This window comes from Carlito syrichta, unplaced genomic scaffold (genome assembly GCF_000164805.1).
Source record: "Carlito syrichta isolate Samal-C Ts95f unplaced genomic scaffold, Tarsius_syrichta-2.0.1 Scaffold287765, whole genome shotgun sequence".
Lineage (NCBI taxonomy): Eukaryota > Metazoa > Chordata > Mammalia > Primates > Tarsiidae > Carlito > Carlito syrichta.
This window is the reverse complement of record NW_007231861.1, coordinates 139,253-157,729: the sequence shown is the minus strand read 5'-3', so window position 1 is coordinate 157,729 and position 18,477 is coordinate 139,253. Positions and strand designations below refer to the sequence as shown.

General features: G+C 38.5%; 1 protein-coding gene across 1 annotated transcript in view; it reads right to left on the bottom strand.

Moving 5' to 3' along the window:
• LOC103255025 (ELKS/Rab6-interacting/CAST family member 1) overlaps positions 1-18,477 on the bottom strand; it is a gene marked incomplete at its 3' end in the record, with an annotated part of 346,229 nt that overhangs the window by 226,313 nt on the left and 101,439 nt on the right. The window contains exons 7-10 of the mRNA XM_021709939.1: positions 15,316-15,453; positions 13,664-13,804; positions 12,633-12,773; positions 4,351-4,544 (exon numbers count right to left, since the gene is read on the bottom strand). Of these exons, the coding sequence (XP_021565614.1) occupies positions 4,351-4,544; positions 12,633-12,773; positions 13,664-13,804; positions 15,316-15,453 (614 nt within the window). The remainder of the gene's footprint in view (positions 1-4,350; positions 4,545-12,632; positions 12,774-13,663; positions 13,805-15,315; positions 15,454-18,477) is intronic.

Sequence of the window (18,477 nt, the reverse complement as noted above, 5' to 3'; positions counted from 1 at the left end):
CTTGTGCTGCAGAAGTTCCATCCCCTGGCTCATGACCCTCCCTTGCCTGCCACTGGGATTTCAGACTTGTTTAGCCATCCCCACCACTGTGCAAGACAGTTCCTTGTAATAAATCTCTCAGATAAGCATGCATGCCTGTAATCCCGCACCTTTGGGAGGCTGATGTGAGTGGATTGCCTGAGCCCGCGGGTTCGAGACCCGCCTGGGCAACTTGGCCAGACCTCATCTCTCTACAATAAATCAAAATGAGCCGGGCGTGGTAGTGCGCGCCTGTAGTTCCAGCTACTTGGAAGGCTGAGACGGAAGGATCGCCGGAGCCTAGCAGGTCGAGGCTGTGGTGGCCAGGAGCAGCCACTGCACTCCAGTCTGGGCGACAGAGTGAGACTAACTCAAAAAAACAAACAAACAAAAAAAAGCATGCATGTTTCTGGGTATGTATATTTATACAAACACACACACACACACCCTAATCATCATTGGATTCCAAGGAGTATATACCACAATATAGGATAGGAATTTACAAGTAGCAGTCCTTTAACTGGGGGAAAATATTTTATTTTTGCATATACATGGGTGGGCTTACATAACCCTCTTTTTAAAATTGCAGTAGATCAAGAGATAAATACAATACTAAGTCATCTTCTAACAGGAACTACTATTTTCTGTAATAGCCAACATAAAAGGGGACTGTTTGTTATTTTTCTGGACCACAAAGAATAGGTCTGGGAATTCTTCATGATATAATACAAACCTTTTAATATTGAAGACCCCTAAATAAGAAGTACTATAAAATGCAAAGAATACTAAGAATTTTCGTTAGTCCAATAATTATGACAGTCTGCTTTTATTTTTGCACTTAGAAGGTTGCTGAACATTCTTAAGAAATGAATTCTACCTGCTGAATTACAGTGTGGCACTATAGTTACATCAGCTAAGGGGCTTCTTAAAGAATGTTCCAGGAAAAGAACAATCACAGAAAAGATGGACTAGAAACAAAGACTAAAACAATTACAGCTAGCAATATCAGGACTTTACCAGAATGAACACAGACTGATTTTATCCAAAAGCAAGGTCCCTAAGAGATACAGTTCCACTTGATATATGTAACCGGTTGTTCTTTAATTCTGATCCAGCAAAATTCCCAGCAAGCCCCAGCAGTAGCAAGAGCAGCATAGCAATTCACTCTAATATAAGACTGTAGCCTTACATAACACTCACTTTCCCAAGAAGTCCCAAACAAACCCCCCTGACGGTGCAGGGACAGAAACCTGGCGTGGAGGGTACAATTTGTGGGAGACTGGCTTTCTGAGAAACAGCATGGCCAAGGGGTAGAGGGAACACACATACACACACACAGACACCAAAAACCCCAATGGAACAGGACCATGATAACACAAAAAGAAAGATGAAGAAACTCAAACAATAAATTACAGAGAGACAGACACCCACACATAGGAAACAGTGGAATGGCAACACAAGAAGCAAATGGTTAGTAAGAAACACAGCAGCCACACACATGCAAACAGTACTAAATATGGGAACAAAAGATATAATATAATCTCAACTGTCTTTGACCTAGAATACACTGATTACCTCCTAGAACAAGCAGAGCTCAGTTTACAAAAATGGCATTCAAGAGTATAAGTAAAACTAAAATGTACCTTAGTTTCTAAGCAAGCTATAACACTAAATATAGCCACTTCTGCTTAAGACATTGGGTCAAGATGGGGCAAAAAAATAAATCACCTAAGAGTAAGGAACCTTCAAATAACAGTTGCCAGCAAATCCAAAAAGAACATAACTAACCTTGGCGGAACAGAAAGAAAATTGAGCTGGAATTTTAAAACCCCATTCTATTAGCTCTGGCTCAAGCACTGTATAACTTCGGGGATAACTTTTCTGGCTCTTGGTTTTCTCTTCCATAAAATGCCATGGTAGATCTCTTTCATAAATTCTAAACTTCTACTGTTTATTCAATATCTTAAACTATGTTGCTGAGTAACAAATTACAAAACTGGTAGCAAAAATTGACTTAGGAAAACGGTTTCTTTTTTTCCCCAGCAGTCAAGAAACTGTGTCAAATCCTAAAACAAAATTATAGCTCTATATGGCCAGAGGACAGAACTGTATAGTGTTTTTTCCAACTTATAAGAGTTATATTCTGTGGAAAGAGCAGATCATTTACAACTCTTTCTCAAAATGTGAGAAATATGGTGGCTAATAAAAGCTGCTATTGGGTGTGCTTTGGATATCAAATATAGACTTAGGGCTATTTCTTACTCTCCTTCAACTCACATCCATTTCCCAAAATCAGTATTGGGGCCAAAAATAAATCAAAAACGTTTTTCAAGCAAACTGCCTGGCAAGTGAGCAATAATTTCTACTGTAGATTTCTAATATAAGAACTAAGACCATAAAATGAAACTTTCTCAAGGAATTTCTTTTCTGAAATACGCTTAGTGGGAAGTCACTAATCAATAAAAAAAAATAGTATTTTTAATATCCATGCCATATTGCTGAAGACTTCAGGCCCATACAAAAACAAAGAGAGGTTATGTATTCGTGTGAGTATATAAGGGATGTGGAGGGTGTGTATGTACAAGGGGTGGGGGAGAGAGTGGGAGGGAGGGAGATTGAGTAATTTGAGATTGTATAAAATGAAGGAAGAGAGAGAAACAGAGACTGAGTAATCCGAGGCTGTATGAAATGAAGGAAGACAGAGAGAGAGAGAGAGAGATTGAGTAATCTGAGATTGCATAAAATGAAAGGAGGGAGTGGGAGGGAGGGGGAGAGGGAGAGAGAGAAAGAGCAAGAGAGAAGGGGAGAGAGAGAGAGAGAGAGAAAATATGTCGGGGGAAAGGGTGTAGTACAAAGATGAAAATGTACAAAAATGCACATAATCGAATCTTGAGGCTCTGACAGTTTTTAAAGTCTGATGTAAAGAATTTTATACATTTGTCTTATCCAGAACTGAAGAAACTAAATAGAATTAATACCAAAATAAGAGGAAAAGGCCAGGTGCAATGGCTCACACCTGTAAACCCAGCACTTTGTGAGGCAGAGGCAAAAGGATTCATTGCCTAAGCCTAGGGATTCAAGTTAGGTGTGTTGGCGCATGCCTGTAGTTCCAGCAACCGAGGAAGAAGAAATACCTGAACCTAGCAAGTCAAGGCTTCAGTGGCAGTGATTGTGCCACTCCAGCCTGGAAAACTCTGTCTCAATAAATAAATAAACAAACAGATGAAAACAAATATAATCAGTCTGTAGTTATAGTCACACTTTTAGTATGGTGGAGGAGAAGTGTGAAAGTTGGGTTTGTTGTCTTGGTTTTTTAAAAATAAAAATTCTATGCATATAGAAAATGGGAAAACAACAACTTCAGAGAAAAAATATCAAGTCTACCTGTAAACTCCCAAAACTTAAAACTTAGTGAACAAATTATGAAAGAAGTCTAATACTTCTCAGCCCTCAAGAGCATGAAAACAAATTATTCCTAAGTATCAGTCTCCAAGGAGCCACAGAGATTAGTGACTTCATTCTGTCACTGCCAGTCTTTCCAGCCATTCAGAACAATATGGCCAGTTAATAAAGTTCTACTGGAAAAGCTATCTCTAAACATTTGTGAATTTATGTTGAACACTATGATGTAAAAGAAGAGGTCAAGAAGCATATGCTTGATCTTTAGCATAAAATACTCTAAATGAAAAAAAAGTTTAAAAACCTTCTAAGCAAGTTGTCTGGCAGGATCTGTTCAAACACAGCATATTTTGAAGAACTCAAAGATCCATTAAAAAAAAAAAAATCACATCAAAGTCTCTCAAAATGTCTTCAAAATGTCCCTCCTTCTTCTAATTTTAATCTATGTACTGACGTAATAGCTCACTTTTCAATTCTGAAAAGTCTGAAAATTCATAGCCCAAAGGAGCAATAGCTCAACAAAAAAGGTCTAAACCAATGATAAAAGATTAATCCCGTATATTTAATTTGCTCATTTGCTCAATATGTAGAGAAAAAAAAACATAAAAAGAAAATATTGGTACTTGTTTGATAAGCCAGTAAAAAACTTTAATTTCTTCATTAATGAATACTTTCTCTTTTGCCAATCAATGATGTGAAAAGTCCATAGCTTCCCTTTATTCCCATTCTAGGTTGTCTTTAAGATACGGCAACAAAGGATTTATTTATATTGACTTAAAATAAAAAATATATAATAAAGTAATGTCAAGCACGCAAGAGCCTAAATTCAGAGTCAGATATATTGAAAACATATAACCCCAAAAGTTCTTAGTTATAAAACCATACTTTAACGTTTCTGAGCTCCTGAGTACCAGTCAGCTTCCCCTTCCTTACCTTTCCAACTCAGCTATCTTCTTATCTTTGTCATTCTTCTCATTTTCCACCTCCTTCAAGATTTCCAAGAGGCGATCAACTTCTGCCTGGGCCTTATTAGATTCTTCTTTATACCTGGCAATCTCTCTCTCCAGTTGTTGTATTCGGTCACTCATCTCTGGACTGGCTCTGGCTTCCAGTGTTGCTTCATGTGCCTACAAAGAAAAATGTTCCAATTCTATCAGACACGCATATAGCAGCAGTGGGAAAACCATGTCCCAAAGAACATTTATATTCCAATTTACATAGAGTATTATCATAGAGTATTATATATAGCCTTCAATATATCATGTTTTTCTCAGCTTAAGTATTATATAGATAAAATGTAAGTAATAAGTAGAGAATTATCTTAAAATTTCAAAAGGACACATTTTTAAAAATAATATCTCTCTGAATAATTGTCATTCCAAAAATCATCAGAAGCCAAGAGTTGTTTCAGAGTTTAGTGAGACATACTAACAAGCTATTGTCTCTTAAAGATAACATGAAAAGACACCACCAAGGACCCACTGCTGATTTTACAGCTAGCACAAGTGCTCAAGAACTAATTCCCCTAGACCTTCACTTCTATTTCCATCCCCTACATGCTGCTTTACCAAAATGTGTGAACCACAAGGCCCTAAAATCTAGAATCACATAGATACTACAAGTGATAAAAATGGGAGTTAGGTTAAGAAAATGGATACCACAACATGGAAATCTCTCTTATGCAAGGATTCGGGAATTTACAAGATAACATGGGACAACAAATGAATTCCAAAATCAAGAAACACAATTAGAAATGAAAAAAGAATTTTTATTCAGAATCCTTTTATAATAAGTCAACTAATACCATCAATGTATTGTGGAATATCAAGTAATTTCAATAATTAAAGACTAATTTTAAAGTCCTTTAATTTTCCTCCTGAATCTCTAAAGCCACCCACATATAACGTGTTTAATGAGAAGGCACAGGCTAAGATGTTTCATTTTTTTCTTATTCGCCAGACAAAAGAGTAGGCCAAGATGGTGCTCTTCATGTCTGTAACCTCAGCATTTTGGGAGCCTGAGAAAGGAAGATCACTTTAATCCAGGAGTTCCAGATCAGCCTGGACAACATAGTAAGACCTTGTCTCTACAAATTTTTAAAAAAATAAATAATTTAGCTGGGTGTAGTGGTGCATGCCTGCAGTCCCAGTTACTTGGAAGACTGAGGTGAGAGGATCACGTGAACCCACGACCTTGAGGTTACAGGGAGCTAAGCTGGAGTCACTGCACTCCAACTTGGGCAGAAAACAGAACATACTTAGTCACTTAAAATAGTCTGACAAAATATTAAAGGGGCAAATATATATTCTTAGGAAATATTTTTGGAAAGATCTGTTACAAAATACCTTGAATAAATGAGAAATGTAAATGTTTCATAAGAGTAGCAGCTATCAAACTGGGCTCGGTAGCTCAGCCTGTAATCCCGCGCCTTTGGGAGGCCGAGGTGAATGGATTGCCTGAGCCCGCGGGTTCGAGACCTGCCTGGGCAGGCGAGACCTCATCTTTACAATAAAATCAAAAAATCAACCGGGCGTGGTAGCGCGCACCTGTAATTCCGGCTACTCGGAAGGCTGAGGCGGAAGGATTGCCGGAGCCCAGCAAGCCGGAGCCCAGCAAGTCAAGGCTGCGGTGGCCGGGAGCGGCCACTGCACTCCAGTCTGGGAGACAGAGTGAAACTCCAACTCAAAACAAACAAACAAACAAAAAACAGTAGCAGCTATCTACGTGTGTGTGTGTGTGTGTGTGTGTGTGTGTGTGTGTGTGTTTGGAGGGGGGACGGGGTCTCACTCTGTCACTCAGGCTGGAGTACAGTAGTATGATCATAGTTCACTGCAGCCTCAAACTTCTGGACTCAAGAAATCCTCCTGCCTCAGTCTTCTGAGTAGCTGGGATTACGGTCATGTTCCACAACACTCAGATAATAATTTTTTTGTAGGTGGGGGGAAAGTGAGGCATCTTGCTGTGTGGCCCAGGCTTGCCTTGAACTCCTGGCCGCAAACGCTTCTCCCACCTCGGTCTTCCAAAGTGCTGGGATTACAGGTATGAGCTACCATACCTGGCCAGTTATGCTTCTAAACAGACTTTTACCAAATTCATTTGTTTCAAGGCTTCACACATGGTGGAAAAAATATTTTATTGGTCTTAAATACAGTACTGGGTTCTCTAACCTTTAACTTAGGTATACTTGTTAAGTATATTTTAAGAAACAAAAACTACATAAGTTTGGAAGGTAAGAAGAGATCACTGTTCTGCACTAAATGTTGCCAAATGTCTAAAATCAGTTGTTAAAGAATGTTTTGCCAGTTTTCAAGTTGTTAATAGTAGGAGGGAAATTCCTGTAGCAGTTAATCAATCACGGGCAGAAAAAGACTACTATATAGATCTCTTAAAATACTGTATGTCTAACAGAAAAGAAAGATGAAGAAAGAGAATATAATGCGTACCCAAATCAGAAGACACTTTGTAGAAAGCTGGCCACATTCATACACAAAAGGGGTGACAGGGCAAACAAAGAGGAACAGACTGAAGATGCAAACAAAAGTAGGTGTAACTGAGAAAATCCCCAGTATTCATACAGAAAAGAGGTGATAAAATAAGAAGAGGAAGAGACTTAGAGTAGGTGACACAAAAGATGACCGTGTAAACAAAACTGAAGGCCAGCTGCTAATTCAATGTCATCGAGATAACTCTGATTTCTAATAATGTACTATAAATAGACTATTTATAACTCCACAAATATAACTACTGCACATCAGCATATTGGGTCATGTTAAAAAGTTCTTACTCTTAGAACTCAGCTTAGTGAAGGCCACTTGTTAGGAGGTCCATGGTCCTGACTTAGGTTAGGCCTCTTTGATATAAGCTTCCATCACACCCTGTGATTTACTATAATTACCTGCTCGAGAATCTATTTTCTGCGGCAGAGACTATAAATTCTATGAAGTCAAAGGACAGGTCTGTCTTGTCCGCTAGGATGGTAACTGACATAGAAACTCAATTATTTGTTGGAAAAAAAAAGTGCACCAAGCAATGGGCTAGTTTTCATTTAAAACAGCCCATGGGCCAAAATGGTAGTAAAAGAAAAATGATTGAAAATAAGAAAAATTAATCAGCAATTACTATACAAGGGGAAACCCAAAAACACCTTGGAATTTATTTATTTGAAAAATTGTGTACTTATTCTTACATGTTTAAATGCCGGTTACATACAAAGTACTTGCTTCTGATACAATACACCTGTCGAGATGCTTTTTCCACTGCTCAAAACCGTTTTTTAACTCATCCATTTTGGTGCCTTTTAGTACTTTCGCCATGTTTTGTTTCGCCTCTTCCACACTGGCAAAATGTTTCCCTTTGAAGATTTTTTTTCAATCAGGGGGTTAAAAAAAGTCACCCAGGGCAGCTTGGGGAACAGGAAGGTGGAACATGGCAGTCATGCCATTTTTGGTCAAAAACTACTGGACACTCGATGCAATCTGGGCAGGTGTGCTCATAAATCACCTGTCGTAAAATGGGTGAATGCACTGAAAGAATTTCCAAAAAAATTCATTGGAGCCAGATGTAGCTTCTCACATACCAGCTGGTACGCTGATGCCGATGGACTCTCAGAACACCTACCTAGCAGGGGGAAGCATGTACTACAAGGGGTTCACCCTTCAAAAGATAATTCCAGTTTTTTGGGGTCCCCCTATATAAGTGCAAGGTTAAATATAGCCAGCCCACTAGATGATTAAGAATAATGAGTGGGCCAGGCACAGTGGCTCGAGCTTGTAATCCCAGCACTTTGGGAGGCCAAGGCGAGGAGATTGCCTGAGCCCACCGATTCGAGAACAGCCTGGACAACTTGGCAAGACCTCATCCCTACAACAAATAAAAAAAATTAGCCAGGTGTGGTAATATTCACCTGTAGTTCCAGTTACTTGGAAGGCTGAGGCGGAAGGATTGCCTGAGCCCAGTAGGTCGATGCTGGGGTGGCTGTGAACATGTCACTGCACTCCAGCCTGAGCGACAGAGTGAGGCTCCAAGTCAAAAAGTAAAAATAAAAAGAATATTGAGTGACAGTCTTTAAAGATAAGATAAATCAAGTTAGGAAAAAAATCAAAGATATTATGAACTATTCCTTACTAATTATAACAAACTCAGTATCAGCATAATATATACCTAAACTTTTGCTAAGTTAATGTAATAAAATTCTAAGAATATTAAACCACTTTCAAGACTTTTGCAGCTTTATAAAACAAAATACAAGCTCTAAAAATGAGGTAGTTTCCTTTTTTTTATTTTAAAGATGTGAGGTACAACTCGAATTAGGCAGATAAGTGGTCATCGTACAAGTAAAGTATGGGCCTCCCTTTGGTCCCCACTTTGCCTGGTTTGAGATCAGATACCATTATTGATGTTATGTGCCCACCCAAAAAAAGAGGTATTTTTAAAATCTGTGTTATAAAAACTCCTTTAAAACAGATTTCTGAATTGTGGAACATGACATTTAATTCAAGATGTAAACTTGTCTTGTTTCCACAGAGCTACTTGTCATAGTATAAGTATAAAAGATATTTCCTGAATGAAGGTTTTAATTTCATGACTTTCTTCTTCTCTCCCTTTTCTGAACCCCTAAAATTCTAACCTTCCATGAACCTGAGCTTTAATAATGTAAATATTCCATACACTTAGCTCTTACAATATGAAGTCAAGACCATTCAGAAGCACAAGATAGAAACATTTGTGAAATAACAATATTTGTATAAAATGTCACCTTTGGACAACAAAAGTTGACTTAACAAAACAATCCTCTTAAAATACTTGAGTCGCTGGGCTCAGTGGCTCAGCCTGTAATCCCGTGCTTTGGGAGGCTGAGGTGAGTGGATTGCCTGAGCCTGCAGGTTCAGGACCCGCCTGGGCAGGCGAGACCTCATCTCTACAATAAATGAAAAAATTGGCCAGGCGTGGTAGCATGTGCCTGTAGTTCCAGCTACTTGGAAGGCTGAGGCAGAAGAATAGCCAGAGCCCAGCAGGTCAAGGCTGCAGTGGCCGGAAGCGGCCACTGCACTCCAGTCTGGGCGATAGTGAGACTCCAACTCAAAACAAAACAAAACAACAACAAAAAAACTTGAGTCAAAGGTTAAACTCTCCATCCTCACGTACTATTTTACTAGAAAAATACCTACCTTTTACATTTTTAAAATCTCAATACACATACAATTGAGGTGAAGATTTTGTTTTTTTACATTTCATATGTCATACTAAAACATATATGATTACAGAACGATGCGGATAACCATATCCCCATAGAAATCAACATAACTATTTAGTGAGAAAGTAAAGGCTAAGATAGGTTTTGTTTTTCCTTACTCAATAAACAACAAAACATATTTAGTCCCTTAAAATTGTTTCAAATAAATATCAAAGGGGCAAACACGTATACTTAGAAAAGCTCTGATACAAAGTACCTTGAATATAAGAAAAATGCTTATGCAAAGTGAGCTGTAAGCTTTGTGGAAACAACAGCGGTACTATTACGATCAAGTCCTAGCTGGGCTGGGTGGCTCAACCTGTAATCCCATGCTTTGGGAGGCTAAGGTGAGTGGATTGCCTGAGCCCGCGGGTTCGAGACCTGCCTGGGCAACTTGGAGAGACTTCATCTCTACAATAAATCAAAAAATTAGCCAGGCATGGTAGTGCGCGCCTGTAGTTCCAGCTACTTGGAAGGCTGAGGCGGAAGGATCGCCGGAGCCCAGCAGGTCGAGGCTGCGGTGGCCGGGAGCGTGCCACTGCATTCAGTCTGGGTCACGGAGTGAGACTCCAACTCAAAAAAGAAAAGAAAAGAAAAAAAGATTAAGTCCTTTACCAATTTATCTGATTTCAGGTTTCATCAGTTGTGAAAATCCACAATTTTAACTAAGCCTGGCCTTTAAAGAAGATTCTATTGGCAGACACGTCTATTAATGTGTTACCAAAATTCCACTCTCAACTAGCATGGTTAAAAGTATAACACGGGGGCCAGGTGCAGTGGCTCATGCCTGTGATCCCAGCACACTGGGAAGCTAAGGCAGGAGAACTGCTTGAGCCCAGGAGTTCAAGACCAACTTGGGCAACACAGCAAGACCTTGTCCCCACAAAGAAAAAATGTTTAAAAATACGCTAGGCATAGGAGGACATGCCTATAGTCCCAGGTACTCAGAGGCTGAGGAGGGTGAATCACTTGAGTCCAGGAGCTGGAGGCTGCAGTGAGTTGTGTTCATGCCACTGCCCTTCAACCTGGGCGACACATAGTGAGACCCCGACTCAATTTAAAAAAATAAAAGCACAACACAGTAGAAACAGAGAAAGAGAAGCAGCCCTGAATGAATTAACCCACTAAGAACAAAAAAAGTAAAAGCAGCAGAAATGCAAAACTTTGCCATTGTTTGGGGGAGAATTCTAGTCTTACAGAAATTTTGCTACTTTACATTCACTCCAATATATTTCAGAAAGGAGTCATTAAAATAAAAAAAAATCTAGAGTTCCTCTCTAAGGAAGGGAAAGATGAGAATGCTAAATGTATTCACTTTTCTACAGGGAAACAAAATGTCATTCATGCAAATCACAGAAAAAACGATCAACCAGGACTTTATGGCACCACTTTGCCAGATTACTCACTGGCTTGGACAAGTGGCTATCAACATTATTTCAGGATGTCAAAGGGAGTGAGAAGGGTCAAGGAGAAAAGAAGAAAGAAACGTAGAGAAAATGGCTTAAGAGTAGGATAGCAAGAGAAAGAAAAATAAAAAGTTTAAAACTATGGTAACCAAAAAAATAAAAAAAAAAAAATCAAGAAAAAACATTTAGTGTTTTAAAAAACTCTGAAAAGGCCGGGCTTGGTGGCTCAACCTGTAATCCCAGCACTTTGGGAGGCCAAGGCGAGTGAACTGCTTAAGCCCGCGGGTTCAAGAACCGCCTGGGCAAGTTGGCGAGACCTCGTCTCTACAATAAATCAAAAATTAGCTGGGCGTGATAACGCGTGCCTGTAGTTCCAGCTACTTGGAAGGCTGAGGCGGAAGGATCGCCAGAGCCCAGCAGGTTGAGGCTGCGGTGGCCAGAAGCGGCCACTGCACTCCAGTCTGGGTGACAGAGTGAGACTCCAACTCAAAATAAATAAATAAATAAATAAATAAATAAATAAATAAATAAATAAATAAAAGCTCTGTCAAAAGTTTAGTTTCAATACTTTCCTTAATAATTCTGAGGATATTATCTCATGCTGAAGACACAATTCCAAAATTTAGGTACAGGATATAAAAATCTTAAGCCAAGAATAGGTCAAAATGACTTCAATTATCATTACCTCAAGACTAGTCATTTTCTACTCCAAACAAAACAGAGAAGAAATTGACCTTGAAAATTTCAATGATAAGCACAGCCTTTTGAATAAATATTAATATAAATTAGAACACTAATATTACACCAGTTACGGTTTTTGGAAGAGGAAAATATGTCAAATAGTACTTTATGGAAACGTTCAAATAAGCCATATTAAAAAAAAAAAAAAAAAGGTTGCTAATATAAAAGATGGAAATAACAAAAGTCTAGCCCTAAAAAAATTCTAAAAAGAATTAAAAGTACAGCAAATTTTAAAAAGTTCTGACAATATTTACCCTGCTTCTAAAATATAATAATGCTCGGGAATTAGCATTCCCTAGAATGAGAGAAAAATCTGATATAGAATGCTTAACAGTTGTTCTCAGTCTCACATTTCCCCTACCATAAATTAGAAGATATGCTCTCATTTCTTCTTTTTTATTTTTTTAGAGATAGAGTCTCTGTCTGTCACCTATACTGGTCTCGAACTCTGGCCTAAAGTGACCCTCCTACCCCAGATTCCCAAGTAGCTGGGATTTCAGACACCAGCCATTAGGCTTGGTGGAAGTCTTATTCTAATGGAAGAAAAATACTAGATAACTGAAGTTTTGGCATTGTGGTTTCATATTTCACCGATAAGGGAGTTGCATATTTTAATCTTTCTCTAAACATTTAGTTCAGTTTTCTAAGAGTTTGGGGATTCTCATGAATAAAATAAAATAGGGTAAGAATGCTAAGAGAATTAAATCAAGATATACATGGTATTTTGAACTCTGGGGGATTATTATTCCATTAGTAAATTATTCCATATAATCACCCTAGTATTATCTGTTGTGTTCTTATTTAAAGCAAAGCAAGAAAATGTAAAAAAATTTTACCTTTTTCAATTGTGATTCCATTTTCAAACACTCTTCTTTCTTCTGCTCCAAAGCAATCTCTAGAGTCTTAAGTCGTGAGTCCTTTTTCAGTCCTGAGGACGCCAAGGAAGAAGCATGCTCTTTCAGATCCAAAAGTGAAGCCTAAAAGAAGCAACAAAAACTAACTATAAACAAAATAGAGAATCAAAAATTTAAATTTACTATCATAGTGATTGAGGTTTCTTTTTCATTACCAAATACTCACATACTTCCATTTCAAGAACATCCATTAAATATAAAATAATATTTGCTTGAGCTTTTACGTCCTAAATAAAATAAGGTGGATACCAACTGAACAGTGATTTAGAGTTCTATCAACATATACTCATTCTCACAAAATAAACAGAAGTAGATCAAGCTTTGTGAATATAAGTAGTCAAACCTTAGTAGCTACATTAACTTAAACATAACACAGTTTTTGGTTTTATAAGAAAAATTCTATGAGGAACTCAAATGTCCATGAAATTTCCTAAAAATATTAGAAAGAAAATCCAGAGAAAGACCCTGAAGCTCATGCATTATTAACATCTGATCACATGGCATACGGCATTTTGGCTATTTAGGTCACATTAACAGGATTCTCCAAAAGCAAGATCAAAGTATATTAAGTCACCTAATTTAATAGCTGTTATAAATAAATTTTCCTTGTTTTGCATACTCATTTTATCTGTCACTTTCCTTACCTTTAGCACAATATTTCTCCAAATGTAACTGGGCTTCAGTTATTTTAGAATCTATAAAAATTCCATTAACAAGAAGCCAACTCAAGACATAGGGAAAAAAGTTAAGACTAAGAAAATAAATCAGCTACTCTATGTCTCTGCAAAGCTTCCTGAAATGTTCCTTAAGGTATTGTAAAAAGCCTACTATAATAATATTAAGAAAATCTTCCATTGAATACCTTTTTACATGCATTAATGCAAACATCAACAACATATGCACACAATGCTAAGACAAAACAAATAAAATGAATCCATTTTAGTGAGCTTAACCTCTTTCTCCGAGAGGTCGCCTTGCAACAGGCTGACTTTCTCTTTTAAGTCTTTAAGATCTTTTTTGTAGTTATCAATTTCCTCTTGTTTCTCTCGCTCATCTCTGTCCCGCTGCTCCTTTAAGCGTTCAATTGTCCGCTCCTGATGAGAGAACATATCAACACATGAGGAATAGCCTATGACCGTAATTGTTTTTAGGTGATAAAATTTCACACTTCTATCCTCTACTCAAAAGACAGCGGTAAGTTTAAAGAATTCACTTTTTTAAAGAATTCATCCTTCCTATTCACCTTGCTATAACAACAATATGGCTCTGTTCTTTTGAATCCCAGTGTTTCTTTTCCTAGAATCTCAACTATTATTAGATATCGCTATTTGGAATATTCCCACGTACTCAATTTCCAAGTAATGAACGCTTATATAATACACTGAGAACAACAGCTAACAAATATTTCCTCTTTGTATGTAATTCACATGTTGTCCACAAGGCAATGGAAAAAACTCACAGTTCACATGCCAAAAAAGGAAGAAAGAGAGAAAAAGACTTTGACATCTTGAGCTTTAAAGTACAAAGGAGAAGGTGGAGCATGGTGGCTTGCGCCTGAAATCCCAGCATTTGGGGAGGCCGAGGCAGGAAGATTACTTGAGTCCGGGAGTTTAAGATCAGCCTAGGCAACATAGTGAACCTCATCTCTACAAAAAATAAAAATAAAAAAATTAACTGGGCATAGTGGTATGCACTAGTAGTCCTAGTCACTCCACTGGTGAGGTAGAAAGATCACCTGAACCCAGAAGGTCAAGGCTGTGGTGAGCTGTGATTGTGCCACTACACTCTAGCCTGGATGACATGGTGTAACACTGACTCAAAAAAAAAAGGGTTAAAGAGAAAAAAGCATCACATTTTATTTCTGACAATGGACACTAAAAAAATTGGAATACTGAAGCAATTTAAGTATATTTCTGGGTGCTATTTCTAAATATATTCAGGGAGCAAGCCTTGATTCCAGCAGGCAGCCTGAAACATTCTGAATCCAAGAAACTTAAAGAACAGTAGCACCTATATTAAAAAAAGTCTAATTACTATGCTTAAGCAGATTCTCTAAAACTCCTTCTAAAATATTATCATTGGTCAGAGTTTGGGCCACTTCTTTAGTCAACCATTCCTGAAAAACTAAGTTTGTTCATAAAGGCAAAATAAAGTAGCAAGGTCAAGACTAGAAAATTGGAAAGCTCAATATATAGATAATAAAAATCCATGAATATATTAGATACCAAAATGGAATAGTGAATGAAGACTATGTCAATCATTGCCTCCTGATGGTCATGTCTGTTATTCCCAAACCTGCGAGCTCTAGTTGATCATACATCTTCTTTCTCTTCAGAAGATAGTAAATGAGGAACATATGCTGATTCTTTAGACAATTCAGTCACTGCCCTGTAGTGTGAAAGTCATCTTGCCTCGTAGCAGATGCTTAAATTGGCAACAACTAAATGGATTTTTTTTCCCCTCTACACTACGAATGTTAGCAATAGCTCAGAAGAGTTCTTTCCTCTTTGGCCCATAGGAATTTCTGCTGTATTCTGTATCCAGTTTTAGACAGATGAGAAAGAAGAAGACATGAGTCTGTGACAAATTTGAGCTAGTCACTTACTTTTTCTGCAAGGGCCTCCTCCAAAGTTGTTAAGGCAGTGTCAGTGTTGGTGGTGTCCGCCTGCAAGGATTTGACTCGTTCTTTCAAGCTGCTCATCTGCTTTTCCTTATCTCTAAGCTGTTCTTGAAGATTTTCAATCTAAATGTGCATAAACATTTAGAGAAAAAAAAGGACATTAAGAAAAATACAATAGACATGATGAAAATCATTTTAAGTAGGAAACGGATCTGTCAGGGATGTGTGTGTGTGTGTTTTCTGTAGAAATGATTTAGTTCTAAATTTCAGAACTACATGCAAAACCTTAAACCCAGAATTTTTAGCCAGAAGAGAGAAAAGGCACACACATGAGCAAGAATGAACACACACACACACAAACACACAAATCCCTAACAAAGTGAGCAAAGTACCTAGGAGAAAAGACCCAGTATAGACAGAGACGGGAGTGGCGAGAGGGCCTGCGGAGAGAAAAGCTGGGAGAAAGAGGATTCCTTCTAAAGTGACACTGTCAATGCCAAGAGGGATTCGTTCACGAAGAATTGAGGGAGGACACAGAACAGAACACCTAGACAGGGAGAAAGATGAATCAGCTGTGTAAAGGAAAAAAACAACGAAACATCTTAAATGCTAATGTTAAGTTAGATTTTTGTATAATCTTTTATCTAAATAGTAAGCATTTTCAATGGCACTTCTTACTGCAGTCATTCATTCACACACACATACACATTCATTTACTCAAAAAACATTTACTGAATCCTGCATTGTGTGCCAGGCACTAGTGATTTTTAAAAAATGAACAGGCTCATTTTTATTATATTATGAGATGGTAGGAGAATTGCCCATTATGTAACTAAAACCAAGATACAGAAAGGCTTGTATGCCACACTAAGGAGCACACATTTCTTTCTGGAGAGATGAAAACCATTAGAAATTTTTAGGCACAGAAATTATCTGGCCAGTTCTGTATTTTAGATAAATAATCCTAATGGCTGTGGAAAAACCATTTAAAGAGACTAGCATAAAGACATGGAAAACAAATAGGAGGTTGTATCAGTTCAGGTAAGGCATCATGGGAACTAAACAAGCTAAGAGATATGAAAAATAGGGAATGTGGCTGGGTGCAGTGGCTCAAGCCTGTAGTCCCAGTACTTTGAGAGGCCAAGGTGAGGGGACTGCCTGAGCCATGGAATTGAGACCACCCTGGGCAACTTGGTGAGACCTCGTCTCTACAATAAATAAAAAAATTAGCCAGGTGTGGTAGAATGCGCCTGTCATTCTGCCTACTTGGAAGGTTAGGGCAGAAGGATCGCCAGAGCCCAGCAGGTTGTCGCAGGGTTGGCCGTGAGTGTGCCACTGCACTCCAGCGTGGGCTACAGAGTAAGACTCCAGCTCAAAAATTTAAAAAATAGGGAATGCATTTGAGAAACATATGGAGGAAGCTTGTTATTACCAGGGAGATTCAAGTACACATAACAAAAAATATTAAGTAAAAATATGAGGAAATTCTAAGATATTCTTTTTTTTTTCTTTGAGTTGGAGTCTCACTCTGTCGCCCAGACTGGAGTGCAGTGGCCGCTCCCGGCCACCGCAGCCTCGACCTGCTGGGCTCCGGCGATCCTTCCACCTCAGCCTTCCGAGTAGCCGGAACTACAGGCATGCACTACCAGCTGATTTTTTGATTTATTGTAGAGATGAGGTCTTGCTGCCCAGGTGGGTCTCGAACCTGTGGGCTCAGGCAATCCACTCACCTCAGCCTCCCAAAAGCGCAGGATTACAGGCTGAGCCACCGAGCCCAGCTTAAGATATTCTTAATAAGCTAAAGAAAAATTATAAATAAGCCAACTATTCTAGAGTTCACAAGATCATTCATTCTCTATATATGAGGGGGGACCCAAAAAAACTCCAGAATTTATTTACAGAAAATTGCATGTTTTTCTTATATGTTTAACCTTCAGTGACATTCAAAGTACTCTCCGTTTGATGCAATACATCTACTGAATTGCTTCTTCCACTACTCAAAACAGTTTTTGAACTCATCAGTTTTAGTGCTTCTGCGTTTTTTGCTTCACCTCTTCCACACTGGCAAAAAAGTTTTCCTTTGAGGATCTTTTTACCGGGGAAACCAAAAAAAACGTCGCTTGGGGTGAGATCGGACAAATAGGGAGGGTGGGGCATGGGAGTCATGTCGTTTTTGGTCAAAAAACTGCTGAACAAGCCAGGCTGGGTGGCTCAGCCTGTAATCCCGCGCCTTTGGGAGGCTGAGGTGAGCGGACTGCCTGCGCCCGCGGGTTCAAGACCCACCTGGGCAACTTGGCAAGATCTCATCTCTACAATAAATCAAAATGAGCCGGGCATGGTAGCGCACGCCTGTAGTTCCAGCTACTTAGAAGGCTGAGGCGGAAGTATCGCCGGAGCCCAGCAGGTCGAGGCTGCGGTGACTGGAAGCAGCCACTGCACTCCAGTCTGGGTGACAGAGTGAGACTGCAACTCAAAAAAAAAAAAAAAAACTGCTAAACACTCAGCGAAATGTGGGCAGGTGCACTTGTAAATCACCCATCATAAAATGAGCAAATTCAATGAAAGAATTTCCAAAAACAATTCAGTGAAGCTAAATGTCCCCTCTCATAACAATGCTAGCTGGTATACTGATGCTGATGGGTTCCTAGAACACTTAACTAGTAGGGGAAGCCTGTCCTCCAAAAGATAATTCTGGTTTTTTGGGAGGGTCCTCCCTCGTACATATGTGAGTTCGATTTTTTACAATGTGTTAGGTACTTTTCTAGGTGTTAAGGATACAGAATAATCACAACAGACCAAAATTCCACCTTTGTAGAGTTTACGTTCTAGTATGGTAGACAAATGAAGAAAGAAAGGAACAAGTAAGTCAATAAGTAAATAAACAAATACATCATGTAGGACAGAGATAAATTCTATGAAGAAAAATGAAATAGGGGGATATACTCATAGTCTTCTCGTAAGTTAATACTAGGACTATCAGGTTTATTTTACATAGCTTACAAAATGCAACATAAATGTTATCTCCTTTGGGTAGACTTTCTCAATCTTACTCCCATAAGAATAACATGATCATTGTCTGTACTTCATTAATACATATACATTTATATATTAAATATACACACAGACATCTCTATTCCTCCTTCTACC